The sequence below is a fragment of the Leptinotarsa decemlineata genome, unplaced genomic scaffold, assembly GCF_025532065.1.
Source record: "Leptinotarsa decemlineata unplaced genomic scaffold, Ldec_3_MD MMD2_tig00026307_RagTag_RagTag, whole genome shotgun sequence".
In the NCBI taxonomy this organism is placed as follows: Eukaryota; Metazoa; Arthropoda; class Insecta; order Coleoptera; family Chrysomelidae; genus Leptinotarsa; species Leptinotarsa decemlineata.
In genome coordinates, this window is record NW_027412681.1 from 18,164,504 (window position 1) to 18,182,142 (window position 17,639).

Consider the following 17,639-nt stretch of genomic DNA (forward strand, 5'->3'; position numbering starts at 1 on the left):
GTCAAACCACCAACACTGACATAAAAACTTGGCAAGTTGACTTGGGTGTCACACCAATAGGTGGTTCCACTTATGTTTCGCTTACATTTACGCAGCTATTTTTATCAAGTACTTTCTTGGACAACACTTGTTTGCCGAAAGCAGGAAACAACACATACTACACCGCGCTGATGAGGCCAATAGCCAGAAACACGTGTCCGCAGTTATATATATATATATATACATGGATACACCCCCGCATCTTCCGTAATATTCAACGAACACCTAACCTTGTTGAACAAAGTTCTTCATAAGGAAGCGAGAGAAACTGTTGAAAAGAAAGGAATTAAATTCGTGTGGGTAAAAAACGGAAACATATACTTGAGAAAAACCGATTCATCGCCGATCCTACATGTAAAAAATTCCGAAATCTTGCAAAAGCTGCAGATTAACATACCAACTCCATACTGATTAAATGTATTACCAATAGCTGGAAAAACGAATCTGAATATATATTTACAAAATGTTAGAGAACTTCGTACAAAATCTAAAGAATTTTCTGATAAAGTCAAGTCCTGTAATTTACAAGTTCTTTGTTTCACTGAAACATGGCTCAACTCAAGCGTTAACTCTGGTGAACTATTCTGTAACAGATATCATGTTTTTCGACGAGATAGGGAAACTACGGGCTACATGAAATCTGATGGCGGAGGGGTAAGTATTGCAGTGACCGCAACGCTACGAGTCAATCATCATCCACATCTTCAGTCAGATGCCGAGGACCTATGGATATCTATTCAAGAAGAAAAAGGAAAAAAACTTTATATCTGTTGTGTTTATCTTCCCCCAGGTAACAGTTTAGCCATATAACTCATATCAACCAATTGCATAAAAACGAACCAACATTATCTAAAAACAATGTACTTATCTTGGGCGATTTCAATCTTTCTACTATTGAATGGAACCAAGTGAATATAACGAGTCTCATCTTGAACCCAAAAATGTCTGAACTAATTGACACCCTTCTATCACTAGAATTATTACAATATAATAATATCACTAACAATAATGATAGGATATTAAATCAAATTTTTTGCAATCAGAATCACGTACAATATGTAGATAAATCTATAGATATAATAGTAAATGAAGATCCCCACCACCCTGCAGTTGAAATTCTACTAAAAGAAAAACAATTCCATAAATTGACCTCCAAACACAATGTATACCGTAACTTTTCCAAAGCAAACTACGATGCTCTGAACATTGAACTCAGTGGAAAGGACTGGGCTGGAGTATTTTCTGGAAAGGATGTTGACACGTATCTAAATGAGTTCTACTCGACAATCTTATGATCTTATTGACAAACATGTCCCCGTAACAAGAACAAAAACTGGGTTTCCCATATATTTCAAACGTGAAACTATTCAAATCATATTGAAAAAAAACCGAGTACACAAAAAATTTAAAATATACAAAAACCAAATCGACTATCTGAAATTTAAAAACCTGCGAGCGCGTTCTAAGGAACTCAATCGACGTGATTTTCTAGAGTATTCTAAAAATATGGAAGATGAAATCAATAGGAACTCGAAAATGTTTTGGGAATTCATAAAAAATTTGAGAAAAAATACAAATTGTATCCCAAGCTCGTTATATCTTGACAATGAAACTGCAGATACCGGGGACACAATAAAGTAACCTTTTCGCTAAAAATTTCAAAAACAACTTCATCCAACCTATTGACATAGTTGATCCAACTTTCTTCATCTCCCCAGTCGAATCCGTCGAAGTAAATGAATATACCTTACTGACAGCTATTAACTCGTTAGATATAAAAAAATGTGGAGGTCCTGATCATATACCCGTTTCCTTTGTTAAGCAGTGCAAGAACAACCTTGTTCAGAGTGGAATTTTTCCTGCCAAATGGGAAATTTCGCATATCGCACTAATCTACAAGAGCGGCGACAGACACAATGTAAAGAATTATAGGCCGATCAGTAAATTATGTATATTTGACAAACTTTTTGAAAAAATAATATATAATAACATTTATTCTTCATTATATACATCAACGAAATCTCTAGTTGCTTTAATAAGTGTAAATTTTTACTATATGCCGATTAATTGAAAATCTATCACACAGTAAAGGATTCATATGACAGCGGAGAAATTCAGGAGGACTTGAAGCGGCTCAAAAAATTCTGTGATGATAATGATTTGCGTGTCAATTTCATTCTCCAGAAACAAAAATATAATCAGAAATAATTATTACTTTGAAAATCACAAACTGAAATCTGTTTCAGAAGTTAAAGACTTGGGAATAATTATGGACTCGAAGTTGTCATTTAATTCACATATAGAAAAAACCGTCAATGAATGTAATAGTATCATTGAATTCTTTGAAAGAAACTGTCAAAACTTCAGAACGGCAAAATCTCTCCTCAATTTATATTATGCATATGTACATAGTAGGCTCTGCTTTGCATCGGTTGTTTGGAAACCTCAGTACCACATAAACATGGCTGGTATCTCAATCGCCACAAAAGAAATAACCAAGAAAAGAATTTCTGGCAAAAACATAACAATCTGCACTGATAGCAGACAAGCACTATTAGCCTTGAACAGACACCGTGTTACTTCAGGGCTAGCACTAGAGTGCCACCAAGATGTAGCCAAAGCCTCGGTAGATAATAACATTATTCTGAGGTGGGTTAAAGGGCACGACAGGAGTAAAGGTAATCGCATTGCCGACTCTTTAGCCAAGGAAGCGGCTGGACTAAGAATTTTAGGACCAAGTGGCACCCACGGCCTGATGACTTCGACAATTGCGGAACTAGTCAAAAGTTACACCCATGCTCAATCTCTAAAGAGATGGGATTAAATCAAAGGATGTAATCTTGCCAGGATCGCCTTGGGCGACCCTGGGAAGCTGGCGCCGAAGAAATATCTGGCGATGACCAAGAAAAATCTACACCTTACAGTAGGACTTCTGACTGGCCACCGTCAGCTAAGGAAACACCTACATAATATGGGGCTAGTGGACACACCTCTATGCAGGATGTGTGAACAGGAAGATGAGACTGTCAGGCATGTCCTGTGCGAGTGCCCGGAGTTATCGTCAATAAGAGAGTGTGTGTTCGGCGAGTCTTGGCCTACACCTGCCGATATAAAGGAGATGTCTCCCAGCGACCTGTCCACCTTCCTGGAAAGGACAGGATGGACGACGACCTAGGAGGACAACTCCTCGGGAGGATGTACAATGGGTCACATGTGGCCTAAGTGCGTGGGCTTACACTCACCCTCCCTACTCTACAGAAACAGAACCACATGAACATAGATCGTATTGAAAGAGTCCAAAACAAATTTCTTCGTTACATTGGTCACAAATTGAATTTTCCAATTACGAATAGCGATTACAGTCCCATTATGCGCCAATACAATATTATGCCTATGAAGGATAGAAGAACTGTTACGGATCTTATCATGATTTTCAAGTTGATGAAAGGATTAGTCCACTGCCCAGAGCTTTATTCCAAAATTGAGTTCAATGTTCAGGGTAGAACGTTGAGGCGCACATAATTCTTCAAATTAACTTGCACAAGGACAAATGCTGCTCAAAATTCACCACTTTATAGAATGCTCAAAACCTTTAACGAAATTTGCAATGATATTCAATATTTTGAAATCTCTTTAGACTGTTTCAAACGCAGGATGAAAAAAAATTTCATTGATAAGTTGTGATCATTTCTGTAGTCTCTGTCACTCTTATAAGAATTATGTTATTCTTCGATTGTCTAATTTAGTTTACAAAAAATTTAAATTTACATTCTTTTTTCTCAAAGCCCACTTGAACTAAAATTATAAAGTGGGTTCTCTATTGGATTTGTTAATCTGTTTGTAACCCCTATATTGGTAAATAAATAAATTAATTCGAGATAGACCGATGAAACTCTCTGGACTGATGGAAATGCTCAAAATGCACCTTCCACCTGAATGGGGTTGGCCAAAGTGATATACACTGCCCGCCACTCGCGATGGAATACCCCATTTTTACGGTAAAACATATTAAGGGGCAAAATAGGCTCAAAATTCCTTCAGATTCGTGATCAGGACTACCAACTTACTACGATTACACTTTTTTCCTAAAAAAATTTCAGTCCTGAAAAATCCGAATTTGTCTCACTTCTTATGGAAACACCCCCGTATCTTCCGTAATATTCGAGGTGGAACGATGAAACTCTCAGGACTGATGGAAATGCTCAAAATGCACCTACCACCTGAATGGGGTTGGCCAAAGTGATATACACTGTCCGCCACTCGCGATGGAACACCCCATTTTTACTGTGGACGGATAGTGTATATCACTTTGGCCAACCCCATTCAGGTGGTAGGTGCATTTTGAGCATTTCCATCAGTCTTGAGAGTTTCATCGTTCCACCTCGAATATTACGGAAGATACGGGGGTGTTTCCATAAGAAGTGAGACAAATTCGGATTTTTCAGGACTGAAATTTTTTCAGGAAAAAAATGTATTCGTACTAAGTTGGTAGTCCTGATCACGAATCTAAAGGAATTTTGAGCCTATTTTGCCCCGTAATATGTTTTACCGTAAAATATGGGGTGTTCCATCGCGAGTGGCGGACAGTGTATATCACTTTGGCCAACCCCATTCAGGTGGTAGGTGCATTTTGAGCATTTCCATCAGTCCAGAGAGTTTCATCGTTCTACCTCGAATATTATGGAAAATACGGGGATATTTCCATGAGAAGTGAGACACTGTATATGTATATTTCGAAATACTTTTCACTATCACACGATGACGATCGCTCGATTCATTAAGAAACTGTTGAAGCAATTTGTTTATGAGATTTTTTTGACATTTTTGTATATTTTATGACTTATAATACAATTTTTATCAAACTCAAGAGTTTCTTTTTATTTTTAAACAAGTTTTCATAATTTACCATAAGACTTGTTATTGAATATAAGGTTGTGAATCATCCCCTAAAAAAATAACACTAGCCGCCGCTGGTTTTCGTCAATCGATTGTGACTGAATCAAGTTCGCGCTCAACTCGACTTCCGCTTCGCGATCGTTCCAAACGTCGCGTCACTTCAAAAGATTTCCATGGACTTCCCAATCGGCTTCCAAAGACTTCCATTTTGATATACAAACACTACCAACACGCAGATCGGGAAAGTCTAGTTAGAACCAACGGAGAAACGTAACATTTGGTGTTGGAAGTGGAATAATTGACTTAACTGGTTGCGCCCTTGATTTCAATAGATATATTTTTGTAATATTTTCATTTTCAATATCATTCAAGACGAATTTCAAAATAATCTTAATAGTTTTTTAGGTGTTGGAAGTGGAATAATTGACTTAACTGGTTGCGCCCTTGATTTCAATAGATATATTTTTGTAATATTTTCATTTTCAATATCATTCAAGACGAATTTCAAAATAATCTTAATAGTTTTTTAGGTGTTGGAAGTGGAATAATTGACTTAACTGGTTGCGCCCTTGATTTCAATAGATATATTTTTGTAATATTTTCATTTTCAATATCATTCAAGACGAATTTCAAAATAATCTTAATAGTTTTTTAAACATGGAAATTAACTGTTCGGTGTTTTTAATTACTTACAGAGCACATCAATAGTTGCTCAATTGAGCAACTATTTTCTATCATACTGTTATTAATTTTCAAAAATCATTTTTAATTTTCCCAATGAGTTTTTTACCACAAGATGAAATTATTTCCTCTGAGTGACGACATAAAAACTCATATATATATTCAAATGACCTAAGTTTTCAGTTAGTATTAGATAATTAGCCAATATTCATAAAAAAGCAACTCAAAACTGCCATTTAAAATCGGATAAAAGAACACAATTGGCAAATTATCGTGCGGACAGTAATTAAAGAAAGTTTTATATTTGTGTTCAAATCATAGCCACCTGTATTAACATTACCTTACATATAGATCAAATAGTTTAACTGGGGTATTGTTATGAACTTCTTGCCACATCACTGGTGGATTGATCACCACTAGAGAAAAATAACAAATATTATTATGTGTTCACTTCAATAATTAATTTTTCATGCAAAAGTACACTCAATCTTCTGAAATAAATTTCTTATGTACCTAACCGCAAATCATCAATTATTATTATGTATTAAGATACCAATAAAACATTTAAATGAATATTAGATGGCGTCCTTGAAATCTTACTTGCTTAAAGTAATTTAACAGGAATAAGATGAAAGGTAACAAAACACCTATCTCAACAGGGTCATTGCAAGTTCGTTTTGAAATTGATGAAGATACTTCAAAATTCAATTTGCAAACCATATCTGTTTTGTGGCTTTGACAACGAGAAAACATTTTTACCAGAAACAATTTACTAGAACAAGAAACAATACCTCCCAAAAAATATATGATGAATAATAATGATTTCATAAGTAGTAGGTGAGAAATGGAGAGTTTAGTACACAAGACAACATTCAAATTTCTGAAAAATTATGAAAATTTTCTTTTTTATTTTCTCAACAAAAATATATAAAATAATACAAATAACTGGCTCTCATCACCGCAAATATATGTTCAGTTCCTAATTCTGACCTTATAAAAATAAATTCAGGATACTTGACTTTCAACAGACCATGAACAAAACAAAAAATACAGACAAACTGTCAATTTTTCAAGCTAGTAAAATTTTTGTTATTAAACTACTTTGTTATTTGAACTAGAGAATCTAAAATATGAAAAATAAAAAGTGATAGTCTGTATTGTGGATATCTTAAAAATATACCAAAATTTATGAAATGATGATAAAAAAATATAATTGAACACTTCAAAATAGGTATCTAGAATATCCACAGATTTTCGTCCAAATACAAACAGAAGAAAGAGTACATCTGAAACAACAGTGAATCTATAGTAGCCAAAAGCAACTGTACCCATAAGCCTTAAGAACACATGAAACTTTTTGTTTACCAACGCTGTCAAAATATACCTTGCCAATATTTACAAGACCATGACATACGGAAGTTGTGTAATGCCCACAAAATAAAAAATTTTTATTGATTGGACAAAAGGAGTTGACCCATATTTTTTGCAAATGACTTTTAAACGAAAAAATGTGCTTTTCCTAATAGTAGAAACGGTTTGAGTCTGAAAAATAGAATTTCTGATATGAAGTTCATGGTATAGGTACAACAAAGTTAATTCCACCCTAATACCATAATGTAAGATAATGATTTATGTTGATTGCTTATGCGAGACTTAGCCCCTTTTGGCCATATTGCTGTTTAGCAAAAATTTATGAATACAGAATTGAAATAATTCAAAGTAATTTCTCGATGTTTCTTGATTTCTTAAACTTTGATTCATCTATCTATTATCATTCCCATAAGAAAAACAATCTTCAATAGTTGAAACTTATGCAAGCAAGCTCTTAATTTTTAATGAGTACCAACATAGAAATATTTCTTGTCCTTGGTAACCTTTGAGAAACAGTCCAACTTTCATGAACTCAGCTTACAAAACCAAAATGAAAGAACAGTCTCCAATCAACAGAATAATGGCTTTTCATCATTCTGAATACTCAATTTCAAAATGTTAATACTGGGTCATTAAAGGAAAAGGTGGTAACATGCCCCATGAATGATATCCATTACACTTTTCATTATGAAGGATTGGTAAAGAAATAGATAAAAAAATTACTTCTAACTACAGTATCAATAGGGCGAGTAGTTGTTTCAGATACTCTTTATTTTCATCCGTATTTGATGATCTGAAAGATTACACTTTTTGTACCAAACGGAAGGTGGAAAACCATAAAAGGCATATTCTAATGTTATAATGAATCAAGTCTAATACCCTCTTATATTTTGGAACATTTTTGGTACCGGAATGGAACTAAAAATGGAACAAAATACAAATACCTCAAAAGAAGCATAACGTGAATAAAAATTTGATTTTTATAAGTTCAACATTTGGTTGAGTTTGGATCAATTTGTATCAAAACCTTAAATATATATTATAATTCAAATCTACTTTGCCAGTTTGTTTAAAACAAATAACCCCAACATATATTATCAATTAAATCATTTGGTTCAGACTCATTTGAAAATAGAAAATTTTTTCAAGGTGTCAATTTCTTTGAAGGTTCTAGAAGAACTAGTAGGCCTGCGATGGAAGAAATAGCGCCCAAGAAACCAACAGTACCTGGAGACAACTTAACATGACCCAGAGCCGTTAACGGAATGAAAAAGTCACAGCCATTCTTGACAGTATCTATAACTACATTTTGATTCATTTGTACAGCTAGAGATAGCTTCGAGAGAGCTTTCATAATATCAGCAAAACTTCTTAAACCATTTTTTGGTATAATATTACTTTTTTCAGATTTCACAATTAGGGAAATTTCATAAAAATCCCTCATTAAATTCATTGTAATTGAGTATAACCAGTATTTATTTGAGATACGGCTCCACTTTTCTGTGTCGACCGCACATATATCAGCCCTACCAAGCCATAAAAAGTGGTCAGCGAGTAAAAATAGAGAATTAGCTATTTTGCTCAAAATAATTGTGTATCTCGTGGGTATATCCTCTTGTTGAAATAATGGTAGAGCTGTATACAATCCCTCAGCGAATCTTCCAAATCGAAGTACTGGAAAATTTGTTATGTATATAAAACAAAACTCATCCAAACATCAACTTACGTTTTCTGAAAGTGCTGAGTTGAAACTCTAGATTCTTTAGTCCAGCAACACCATCTTTATTACTTTGTTGAAGTCTGTGCCATAAAAATCGACTGATGTACTGTAAGAGCCTACAAATTTGTTTTTATATTGCTGAAACAATGATAGAACATTATAAATACCTTGCGATTTTGTCTCTTCCAGCAGTTTGATTATTGATTTTTATTATTTTGTCCATGATTTCATATAATAAATTGATGACAACTCATATCAGTTGAAATTTTAAATTTTTATCTTGGTTGGAATCTTGAAATTATTGTAACCTTGTCCTTTCGTTCTCTGACATGACAGAATACTTATGGAAATTATCGCATGGTTTATATCATGCAGTATGCAGGACATAAAACATTTCGAATTGAACATCCACTTTATTTTGACTTGAGCAGTGTCTAGTATTCCATATGTATGGAGGAATTTCTACCGGTGCGTTGATTAAATAACTGAATGTTGTTTTTTGTTATGTTTATTGTTGTGGATTTTTGTGTTTTGAGTTATTTTTTTGGGAATTTGTGAGAGTTATGTTTTTTGAAGGTGGATGACAATGTTTCGTGGTGCATTTAATTAGTTAGAACTTCCCTTGTCTAATATGATATTAAATTGATTTGAAATTCCTGAAAAAATCTGTAAAAAATTAAAAAGATTAGCTAAAAAATAACAATTATATGAAGCAAAATAAACTGAAATTACAATGAAATAAAATACAAGCAACAACCAAAATATAACAAAATGAACTATTAACACGAGATATAAATTAAAAAATTATTATCAAGAAATGAAAATTGAAAATTGAAACATTTCAAATTAAGTTACTTCACGTTTCAATTTTCATCTCGTGTTAATAGTTCAATTTTTTTTTATTTTAAGGTTGTTGCTTGTATTATTTTATTTCATAGCAATTTCAGTTTTTTTGCTTAATATAACTCTGTTATAATTCAGCTAGTCTTTTTTAATTTCTACAGATTTTTTCAGGGATTTCAAAGCAATTTTATATCATATTAGACAATGGAAGTCTGAACTAATGAAATGCAGTAATGTTTTCGTGTGTTCATTATAGGCGTGAGAAACTGATGAAGAGGTGAAATAAATTACTTTCACTCAAGAAACCACAACAATGTATGAAAACTGCTAACAGGAGTTTTGTTTTGCTATCCGGATTAGTTTGAATTTGTCCGAGAGATGTCGCATCTGAACGATGTACTTAGCAAATATAGAAATATTTGTACGGTATTTCCGACAATTTGGTACCTATATAAAAAAAAAGAAGTAATTTTTGAAAAAAATGTTTTCTCACTTAAAAATAGGATTGTCGATCATAGAAAATATTTTGTGTTAACATACAAATTTTTCAAGAGTAAAGAATGAATCATTATTTTGAAATATTATTCGAGAAAATTGTCAAGTCAAATCGCAAATTCTGAATATAGTTTATCATTAAGTGTGGACAGCTGAAATTGTTTGCTTCAAATTTACATTTCACTTGGAATTTTGACAGCCAAACCTTTGATTTTTCATACCTTTTCATTTCGTATATCGCTTTCAGTATCTTTTGAAGTGAGTGAAGAAAACATGTAACTGTTTTATATATAAAATAAAACATTCACAAATTACAATAAACTAAAACGAACACCAATATCCAGAACAAGCACTGCTCTCAAACACTGCAACATTCTCTCGGTGCAATCATCAGAAAAGTTTGCACGCCCAGAAGAGGGTTGCGGTTCTAGTCAATGGAATGCAACATAACAGTGCTTGTTTTGGATTTATTCTATGTTGGCATAATTCATAAAAATAGAACAAAATCAGATAGAATTCAAACACCGCTCTAACATGAAGACAACATTTTCCAGTTAGCTACTGAAATAATCAAAGTATTCCTCACTACTTCTAGAAACATTCCTTCTATTGCTTTCATAATGCTTGGTTTCAAAATATGCTCATCATTTGACACCGTTTTATCGTGATTCAACTGTTTTAAGCGTACCCACAAATACTCTGTCGAAGTTAGGACTTGGAGGGCATAAACCTAGACAAATTGCCGGATCCGTTTTTGTTCAAATTTCTGATCGAGTCATTTCTTTTTACATCTCTTGGAAAATGGCACAGGTATACATCTGATGGCATTCGTTCTGAATAATCATAAAAAGTGAGCATTTAACATATTAAAAAAATAATTTCTTTCACAAGTTTTCTCAAAGAAATACGATACAACCCACCAAGCATACACGTTTTAGAAATAGCGACGTTGGGTTGGATTGGGATTCTGAACATATGATTGATATCATTCCAATACCGAACATGTTACGATGTCACGGTTTTATTTATCAAAATCGTGGACTCATCTGGGAATATTTGCCTGTAAATGATGATCAATTCAAAAGTTACGTAATGTTTGCAACCTAATAAAAAAGTGTTGAAATTAGATCGATAGAAATTGTTGGTCAGAAAGGCGAGTAATAACAAAACTACTGAAATGCAACAAAAACCACTGAAATATTCTTTCATTATTTGTCTGGTTATCCCTCGGTTTCTCCTCTTGGCACGACGTACTGTATATAAAATCAATATTTCTAGTAAATTGCAATACTTTTTTCGTCTACTTATTATATGAGTCGAATAACAGAGAATCTGGATTGAACGTCTTTAATTCTGTCATGAAAAGCAATTTCCACAATAACGTTACGGTGCAGGCAACTTAGACACAAGCTCAAACTAGAGTCAACAAAAACATGTTAAGTTATGGATCTTTCTTGCGGTAACTCATCAAGTGATGAAAATGATGTAAAACCTACATTTCTACTAAGTCCAACTAGTTCAAGCTCTTTGGGTCTATCTTCGGACGTAAGCTGCAGTCCCAAAAAGTGGTCTCCTCGATTTCTTCAAGATGGTATACGTAAAAGTGCGTTTTTGCCTTACAAGCAGCAAAGTAGTTCGTGCAATACGGTATTAACTAATTTGCAACGGGGAAACACTCAAGCTGAAACACCAGTGCCGGAACCTACAGAAATTAACTTTCATATGAAAGCTGGTCAAGGAGAGTTGACTGAAGAAGAAATTGAAAGAGAAAAGAATGTGGATATAGTGGATGGTGAAAATTTGACAGCACTGCACTGGGCTTGTGCGTATGGGCAATTCAGTACTGTCGAACACCTTTTGAAACATGGAGCAATGGTAAATGTAAAAGGATCAGAAGAAGAATGCCCCCTTATTTTAGCTGCAAGTGGTGGTCATCATGATATTGTCAGGTTACTCATCAACCATGGAGCTGATGTTAATCAAGTGGATCACGTAATATTATTTCTATATTTTTTTAATTCATTCTGAATTCATTTAGGAAAATTTTACTTTATGGGATACTCACGGATTTTCGCGATTTTTTCTGTGATGATGATACGTGATGGTAGGAATTCAGAACACTTTTTATTTTTTGTCGGACTCAATTAGTTTTCGAGATATAGCCTGTCAAAGTTTGTATGATGTCATAGGTATTTTACATTTTTTTAAGCCATAAACGATTGCAATTCACATATTTTTTATTCAACACATCTTTTTCCATATAATCGCACTTTTTTCTATCGCTTTTCATTCACTTGTTGCCAAATTTCTTGAAATGAGATTGAAATTCCATAATTTGTCACATGCTAACTCAACCTAACCTAACCTAAGTTAGTCTAACCTTACTTTAAAATTTTAAAAAACTATGTATCCTCAACATCTAACCTGACCTCCAAGTTCTAATGCAACTTATAAAAAGTGATTTGTGTGCACCTGACAAAAATTATGGAATTTCATTATAATTTCAGGAAACTCGGCAATAAGTGATTGGAAAGGGATAGAAAAAGGTGCGAAGATACGGAAAAAACTGTGTTAAATAAAAATATGTGAATTGCAATCGTTTATTGCTTTTAAAAGAAGGTAAAATATGACGTCATACAAACGTTGACAGGCTATATCTTGATTGAACCTTAAGATTTAAAGATTATTCATTTTGAAATTGTCCACAGATCATATATCTGGATGTCGAATGTCAATTTTAACTTGAGCTTTGTCATTGGCTTGTACTACACATATACGAATTAAATACATGTCATATGTCAACCTCAGTTTGAGGAGTGCCAGATGATGACAGTACTACCAACTGTCGAAAACGCTCGCAGATAATTAATAGAAAATATAAAGCTTCAAATCCTTTTTGTAGAATTTAATATTGAAATACTCAAAATAAAGGAACATTAGTTGCATCAATCAATATATATATATTGTTCCCGATGAAGAGACAATAAACGCCTCGAAAGCTTGAACAGAAAAAAGAGTTTTACAATCTTTCTGCCTCTGACTGCTATACAACTTTTTGAGGATGTTTCATACGATGGTTATGTAAAATATTGGACACAACATGATGGATGAACATTGATGAAAGTGAATCTAGTGAAACAAATGAAAAATAGAGAGTTGAAAATCTCTGACATCCAATTTCACTAAAAAAATCTTGATATTTTGCTTAAACTTTTTCTGGATAATTCATATCCTTTGAGTATGTTAAAAAATATTTTGTTTAATTCCTCATCCATATCAGACATTAATATAACCTTACCACCAAATCCAAATATAATTGAAAACAATGGAATTAATATTGCTCCATCCCCAGTTTTTTATAGTACTTTACCCTTCATTAAGGAGATCACCCCCAAACTCTCTAGAATTTTCAATGAATTGCCCAATATTAAAATAGCCACCAAAGCAGTTCTCACGATTAGAACTTTACACACCAGAGTTAAAGATAAACCCCTCATTACTTCTCGAATAAATGTAATATACAGTATTCCATGCAACAAAATCTATGTTGGTCAAACGTCAAGAACTTTAAGTTCCAGAATAACTTCTCACAAAAGCGATTGTAGACACCATCCTGAAAGATGTGCTCTAGCTGAACATGTCAATAAGTTTGACCACCATAGGAATTTTGATGCCACTAAGGTCTTAGCTAGTGAAACACATTTAATAAAAAGGTCCTGTCTTGAAATGGCCTTCATTGCTGAAAATAAAAATTGCATCAACAAAAAAACAGATATTAATCATCTTAGTGAGATATATTCCTATCTTTTGACGTTAGATAAAAATCCATATAACAATGTTTCAATGAATTCACCCAATCTAGCATTAATAGAATAATGTACTTTATACTTTAATCCAAATGTCATTATCTTACATTCACTTTAATAAAAGCTGCACAGGTAGAAATTTCCAAAAATAATTCTTTACAAGTCAAAGTTGGTAACAGCTTTTATCACTAGAACCACTGACATATGTCAACTATCTGTCAATCCCTCCAAATTAATGTTTTGTGAAATTTCGACATGTGACATTATTCTTCCTTCAAATTAATTTTAAACTGTAACGTTTTTCACAAATATTTTATCCAATATTAGACATCCTTTAACCAGTTTTATAAATGTATTGTATCAATGTTCACCCATCATGTTGTGTCCAATATTTTACATAACCATCGTATGAAACATCCTCAAAAAGTTGTAAGTCTAACCATTCATAATTATATATTAATATTACTTACACCCTCAAATTGTAGCATCCCTGATGGAAACAATTTATTATATTTCCGAAAGCTTGGACAAACTTTAAAGAGTACTCTTTCATTTGCTGCTTAGCCCCATTATTTGTTGGTTCCATTCTTAACTAGTCAGCAACGATTACCTTCTCCTATATATATATATATATATATATATATATATATATATATATATATATATATATATATATATATATATTTATATATATATATATATATATATATATATATATATATATATATATATATATGATGAGCTGTTTTCTCGGGTTTCGCTCCGTGTTCTGTGTATTTTCTCCCCATAAGGATTATTTTCACAACGTTTCGGCAAAGTCTCATTTGCCATCTTCTGGTGATGTCTGGTTTTTTTCAACTAGACTGATTAATTCGAACTCTGTGTCTCAATTTATAGGGATGGATGTTTCCCTTTACCTGCGTTGCTGCCACTACCTGTGTTTGCTCGACTACCTGTTTTGGTCTTATTACCTGAGCTGTCTCTCCTGTCTCTGTTATTGTACCTGTATTGTCATGTACCGAGTTTTGCCTCTGAAGTTGAGCAGTCTTATTGCTTGTGCGAAGTGATAAAACGGATCTCCATGTTGATGGTAATCTTTGCGCATCATCCCTCTTGTTCATATTATTAGGTCGTTTTTCAATTTCGATTGCCTCTCTGATTGTTCGTGAGTAAAAGTTTTCGTTGCTTGCTAGCATTTTTGTGTTGTCGAAATTGATGTTATGTAAATATATATATATATATATATATATATATATATATATATATATATATATATATATATATATATATATATATATATATATATATATATATATGATTTTGAAACAGTGAACTGCCTTATTTATTGATTTGAAAAAATTCTTAATATTTCAGATGTGTAATACAGCACTGATGTATGCTGCTAAAGGAAATCATCCACATACCTGTCAAGAGTTGTTGCAACACGGAGCAAAATTCGCTTTGGTAAATTTAAATGATGATACGGCCCATAAAGTCGCCATAGACAACAATAGTACATTGGGTGAGTATACGCACACGGATGTATATCTATCATTCGTATATACGTCAAAACCTATTTGAGTTTTTTGGCTTTTATGTTTGCTGCTATTGGGGGGATTATTCAAAACTATTCGTTGTGAATCAGAATTTGATGATGAGGTGTCAATTTACCCTGACCTATATTCTGTGTTACTGGTCTTCAATATCATTTTCAGCGGTAAACTCAATTCATTCAAAATTATCGCAGCTGTCCACATTCACTTGATATTGTTATCTGCTAAAAAGTTCATTGTTTCAATTCCGTCTTTAGGGACTTTTTTGTATAGTATTTTGTGATCGCGTCGTGACTTTGGGCTAGGGGTTGAACAAGTTCTCAAATTCCTCCACAAATCCACCGATTTAAACATTGTCCCGCGACAGTTGGAAGTTGACTCCCATAGTTACTACGGGGAAATTTTTATCTCACTTTGTATAATGTAATTTGGTCATTCCGGCTCTAGACTCAGAATTTTGACGTATTTATTCATTATAACCTAACCTAACATTCAATCTATTTTGTATTTAGAGCCGAATTTTTTTAGGTGAATGTCAAAAAAAATACATATGCCCTTTCGTACAACTGTTACAACTGAAGCAGAAAAAAATACAGAAAATTAGATATTGATGGATTAATATATAACAAAACAGCTGTAGACAATTCCCTATTCCCAAACACGAAACAAAGTTGCAACTGTTGTGAGATTCTCCAAAAATGTTACATCAACTCTGGTTCATCTAGTTGATTACTTGTCGCTCCTTCGGCTGCCCATGGTTTTTCAATAGATTACCATGAGGTCCCTCGTTTATATTTGATATTTGTGATTTGAGTTTTTGTCTATATCACGGATGAAAGCTAGAACTGGAACATCTGGCGTAGAATGAATGCAAAACAAATACTGCTTCCAAACACCCCAACCGCAACACTTTTCTTGACGCGTGTTTCACTAACCAAAAACTAAGTTGGCATCTTCATCTCCATATCTGGTGTTTGGGAACAATGCTTTATTTGGATTTTTCCTATACATGGCATTTTCGCTATAATATTCTATTATTATTAATATCTTCACTCTAAGACAATACAAATTTGAATCTCTATGAATTATATTATTGTAATGGTCATTGGTGAATAACCTGTGTACATCTTGCAAGTTTTTTCAGCTCAAACTGTGATTGAAAATTTCATTATATCGAAGTTAGAGGCTTCCACCACTGCTTCTGAAAGGATTGATTGAACTAGGCATGTACAAGACATCGAATTGAAACATGCTACCTAATGCTGAATATATGGATCTCTCCTGGATTTATGTAGATTTTTTTAATATTTTTTAGTAGTGTCACCACCCCAAACTTGTATAATAAAATAATATTGGCGGCCACACTTCGTTTAATATTTATAAAACCTAGAAATACAAATTCTATTTTTCAACAGTTATATAACTTGTAAAACTGATTCAATTTTAAGTAACTCAACTTATTGATTTAAATATCAGCGTACCTACAAGAATATTTTTCTTGGATTGAATATTCTCATGGGACTAAAATCCATGCCCCGCTATAGAGGTCAAAGCAAGATCCGAAGTTTGATAAACTTTACAAAGTTCGGCCGCTTATTGACACACTGTCAGAATGGTATTTGATATCATTCGCGCTTAATGAGCATCAAGCCATTGATGAATCAATGATTCGCTACGAAGGAAGAAGCAGCCTACGCCAGTATATGCGTAAAAAACCTATAAAAAGAGGCTACAAAGTCTGGGTACATAGTGATGAGACAGGTTATGTCTCACAATTTCAAATATATACTAGCAAAGTTGGTGTTCTTACTGAAAGGGTGCTAGGAGAACGAATCATCAAAGATCTTTCTAGAGAGTTAGTTGCTAAGAATCACAAGGTGTACTTTGATAACTTCTTCAATTATGTACACCTTTAAAAATACGCTACTTTCTAACAAAATATATGCATGTGGAACTGCTCGAGAAAACTGTAAGCAGATGCCAACTTACTTATGAGATGACAGGCTGCTGAGACGTGGTGATTCAGATTACAGAGTTTCCAAAGACAGACTAGTGGATGGACAAAAAAGCGATGCTATATTCAATTCTAACTTTCATGACCCTACAGAGTTGAAGAGTGTTTCTAGAAGAAGAAAAGATGGCTCTAGAGAGGAAGTCAAATGTATGGTACTTGTTAATGACTATAATCTTCACATGATATGTGTAAATCACATTACTTGATAGATCGCAAATCAA

The 17,639-nt window shown here is 33.3% G+C and overlaps 2 protein-coding genes across 3 annotated transcripts; one reads left to right on the forward strand and one right to left on the reverse strand.

Annotated features, from left to right (window-relative positions):
- Positions 1-6,487: 6,487 nt before the first annotated feature.
- On the reverse strand, positions 6,488-9,148 carry Pex11ab (peroxisomal biogenesis factor 11ab). The gene is made up of 3 exons (XM_023166672.2): positions 8,875-9,148; positions 8,714-8,823; positions 6,488-8,661 (listed from the first exon to the last, which is right to left on the reverse strand). Exons 1-3 carry the CDS (start codon positions 8,928-8,930, stop codon positions 8,132-8,134), a joined length of 696 nt encoding a protein of 231 aa, XP_023022440.2. The 5' UTR covers positions 8,931-9,148; the 3' UTR covers positions 6,488-8,131.
- A 2,255-nt stretch (positions 9,149-11,403) lies between these two features.
- LOC111510730 (uncharacterized) lies at positions 11,404-16,766 on the forward strand. 2 transcript variants are annotated; one of them, XM_074181281.1, is made up of 3 exons: positions 11,404-12,037; positions 15,226-15,373; positions 15,933-16,514. In XM_074181281.1, exons 1-3 carry the CDS (start codon positions 11,489-11,491, stop codon positions 16,013-16,015), a joined length of 780 nt encoding a protein of 259 aa, XP_074037382.1. In that variant the 5' UTR covers positions 11,404-11,488; the 3' UTR covers positions 16,016-16,514. The 2 variants fall into 2 exon arrangements, with proteins under 2 accessions (XP_074037382.1, XP_023022439.1); XM_023166671.2 differs by lacking the exon at positions 15,933-16,514 and adding an exon at positions 16,549-16,766 and having other exon boundaries at positions 11,413-12,037.
- Positions 16,767-17,639: the final 873 nt, after the last annotated feature.

Bases quoted from the DNA above. Each gene is read 5' to 3' on its own strand.
- Pex11ab (XM_023166672.2), bottom strand. From the start codon at position 8,930: ATGGACAAAATAATAAAAATCAATAATCAAACTGCTGGAAGAGACAAA. The intron at 8,824-8,874 runs GTATTTATAATG...ACAAATTTGTAG, and splicing joins GGAAGAGACAAAATCGCAAG to GCTCTTACAGTACATCAGTC. The intron at 8,662-8,713 runs GTAAGTTGATGT...CAAATTTTCCAG, and splicing joins ACTCAGCACTTTCAGAAAAC to TACTTCGATTTGGAAGATTC.
- LOC111510730 (XM_074181281.1), top strand. From the start codon at position 11,489: ATGGATCTTTCTTGCGGTAACTCATCAAGTGATGAAAATGATGTAAAA. The intron at 12,038-15,225 runs GTAATATTATTT...TTAATATTTCAG, and splicing joins ATGTTAATCAAGTGGATCAC to ATGTGTAATACAGCACTGAT. The intron at 15,374-15,932 runs GTGAGTATACGC...GAATTTTTTTAG, and splicing joins AGACAACAATAGTACATTGG to GTGAATGTCAAAAAAAATAC.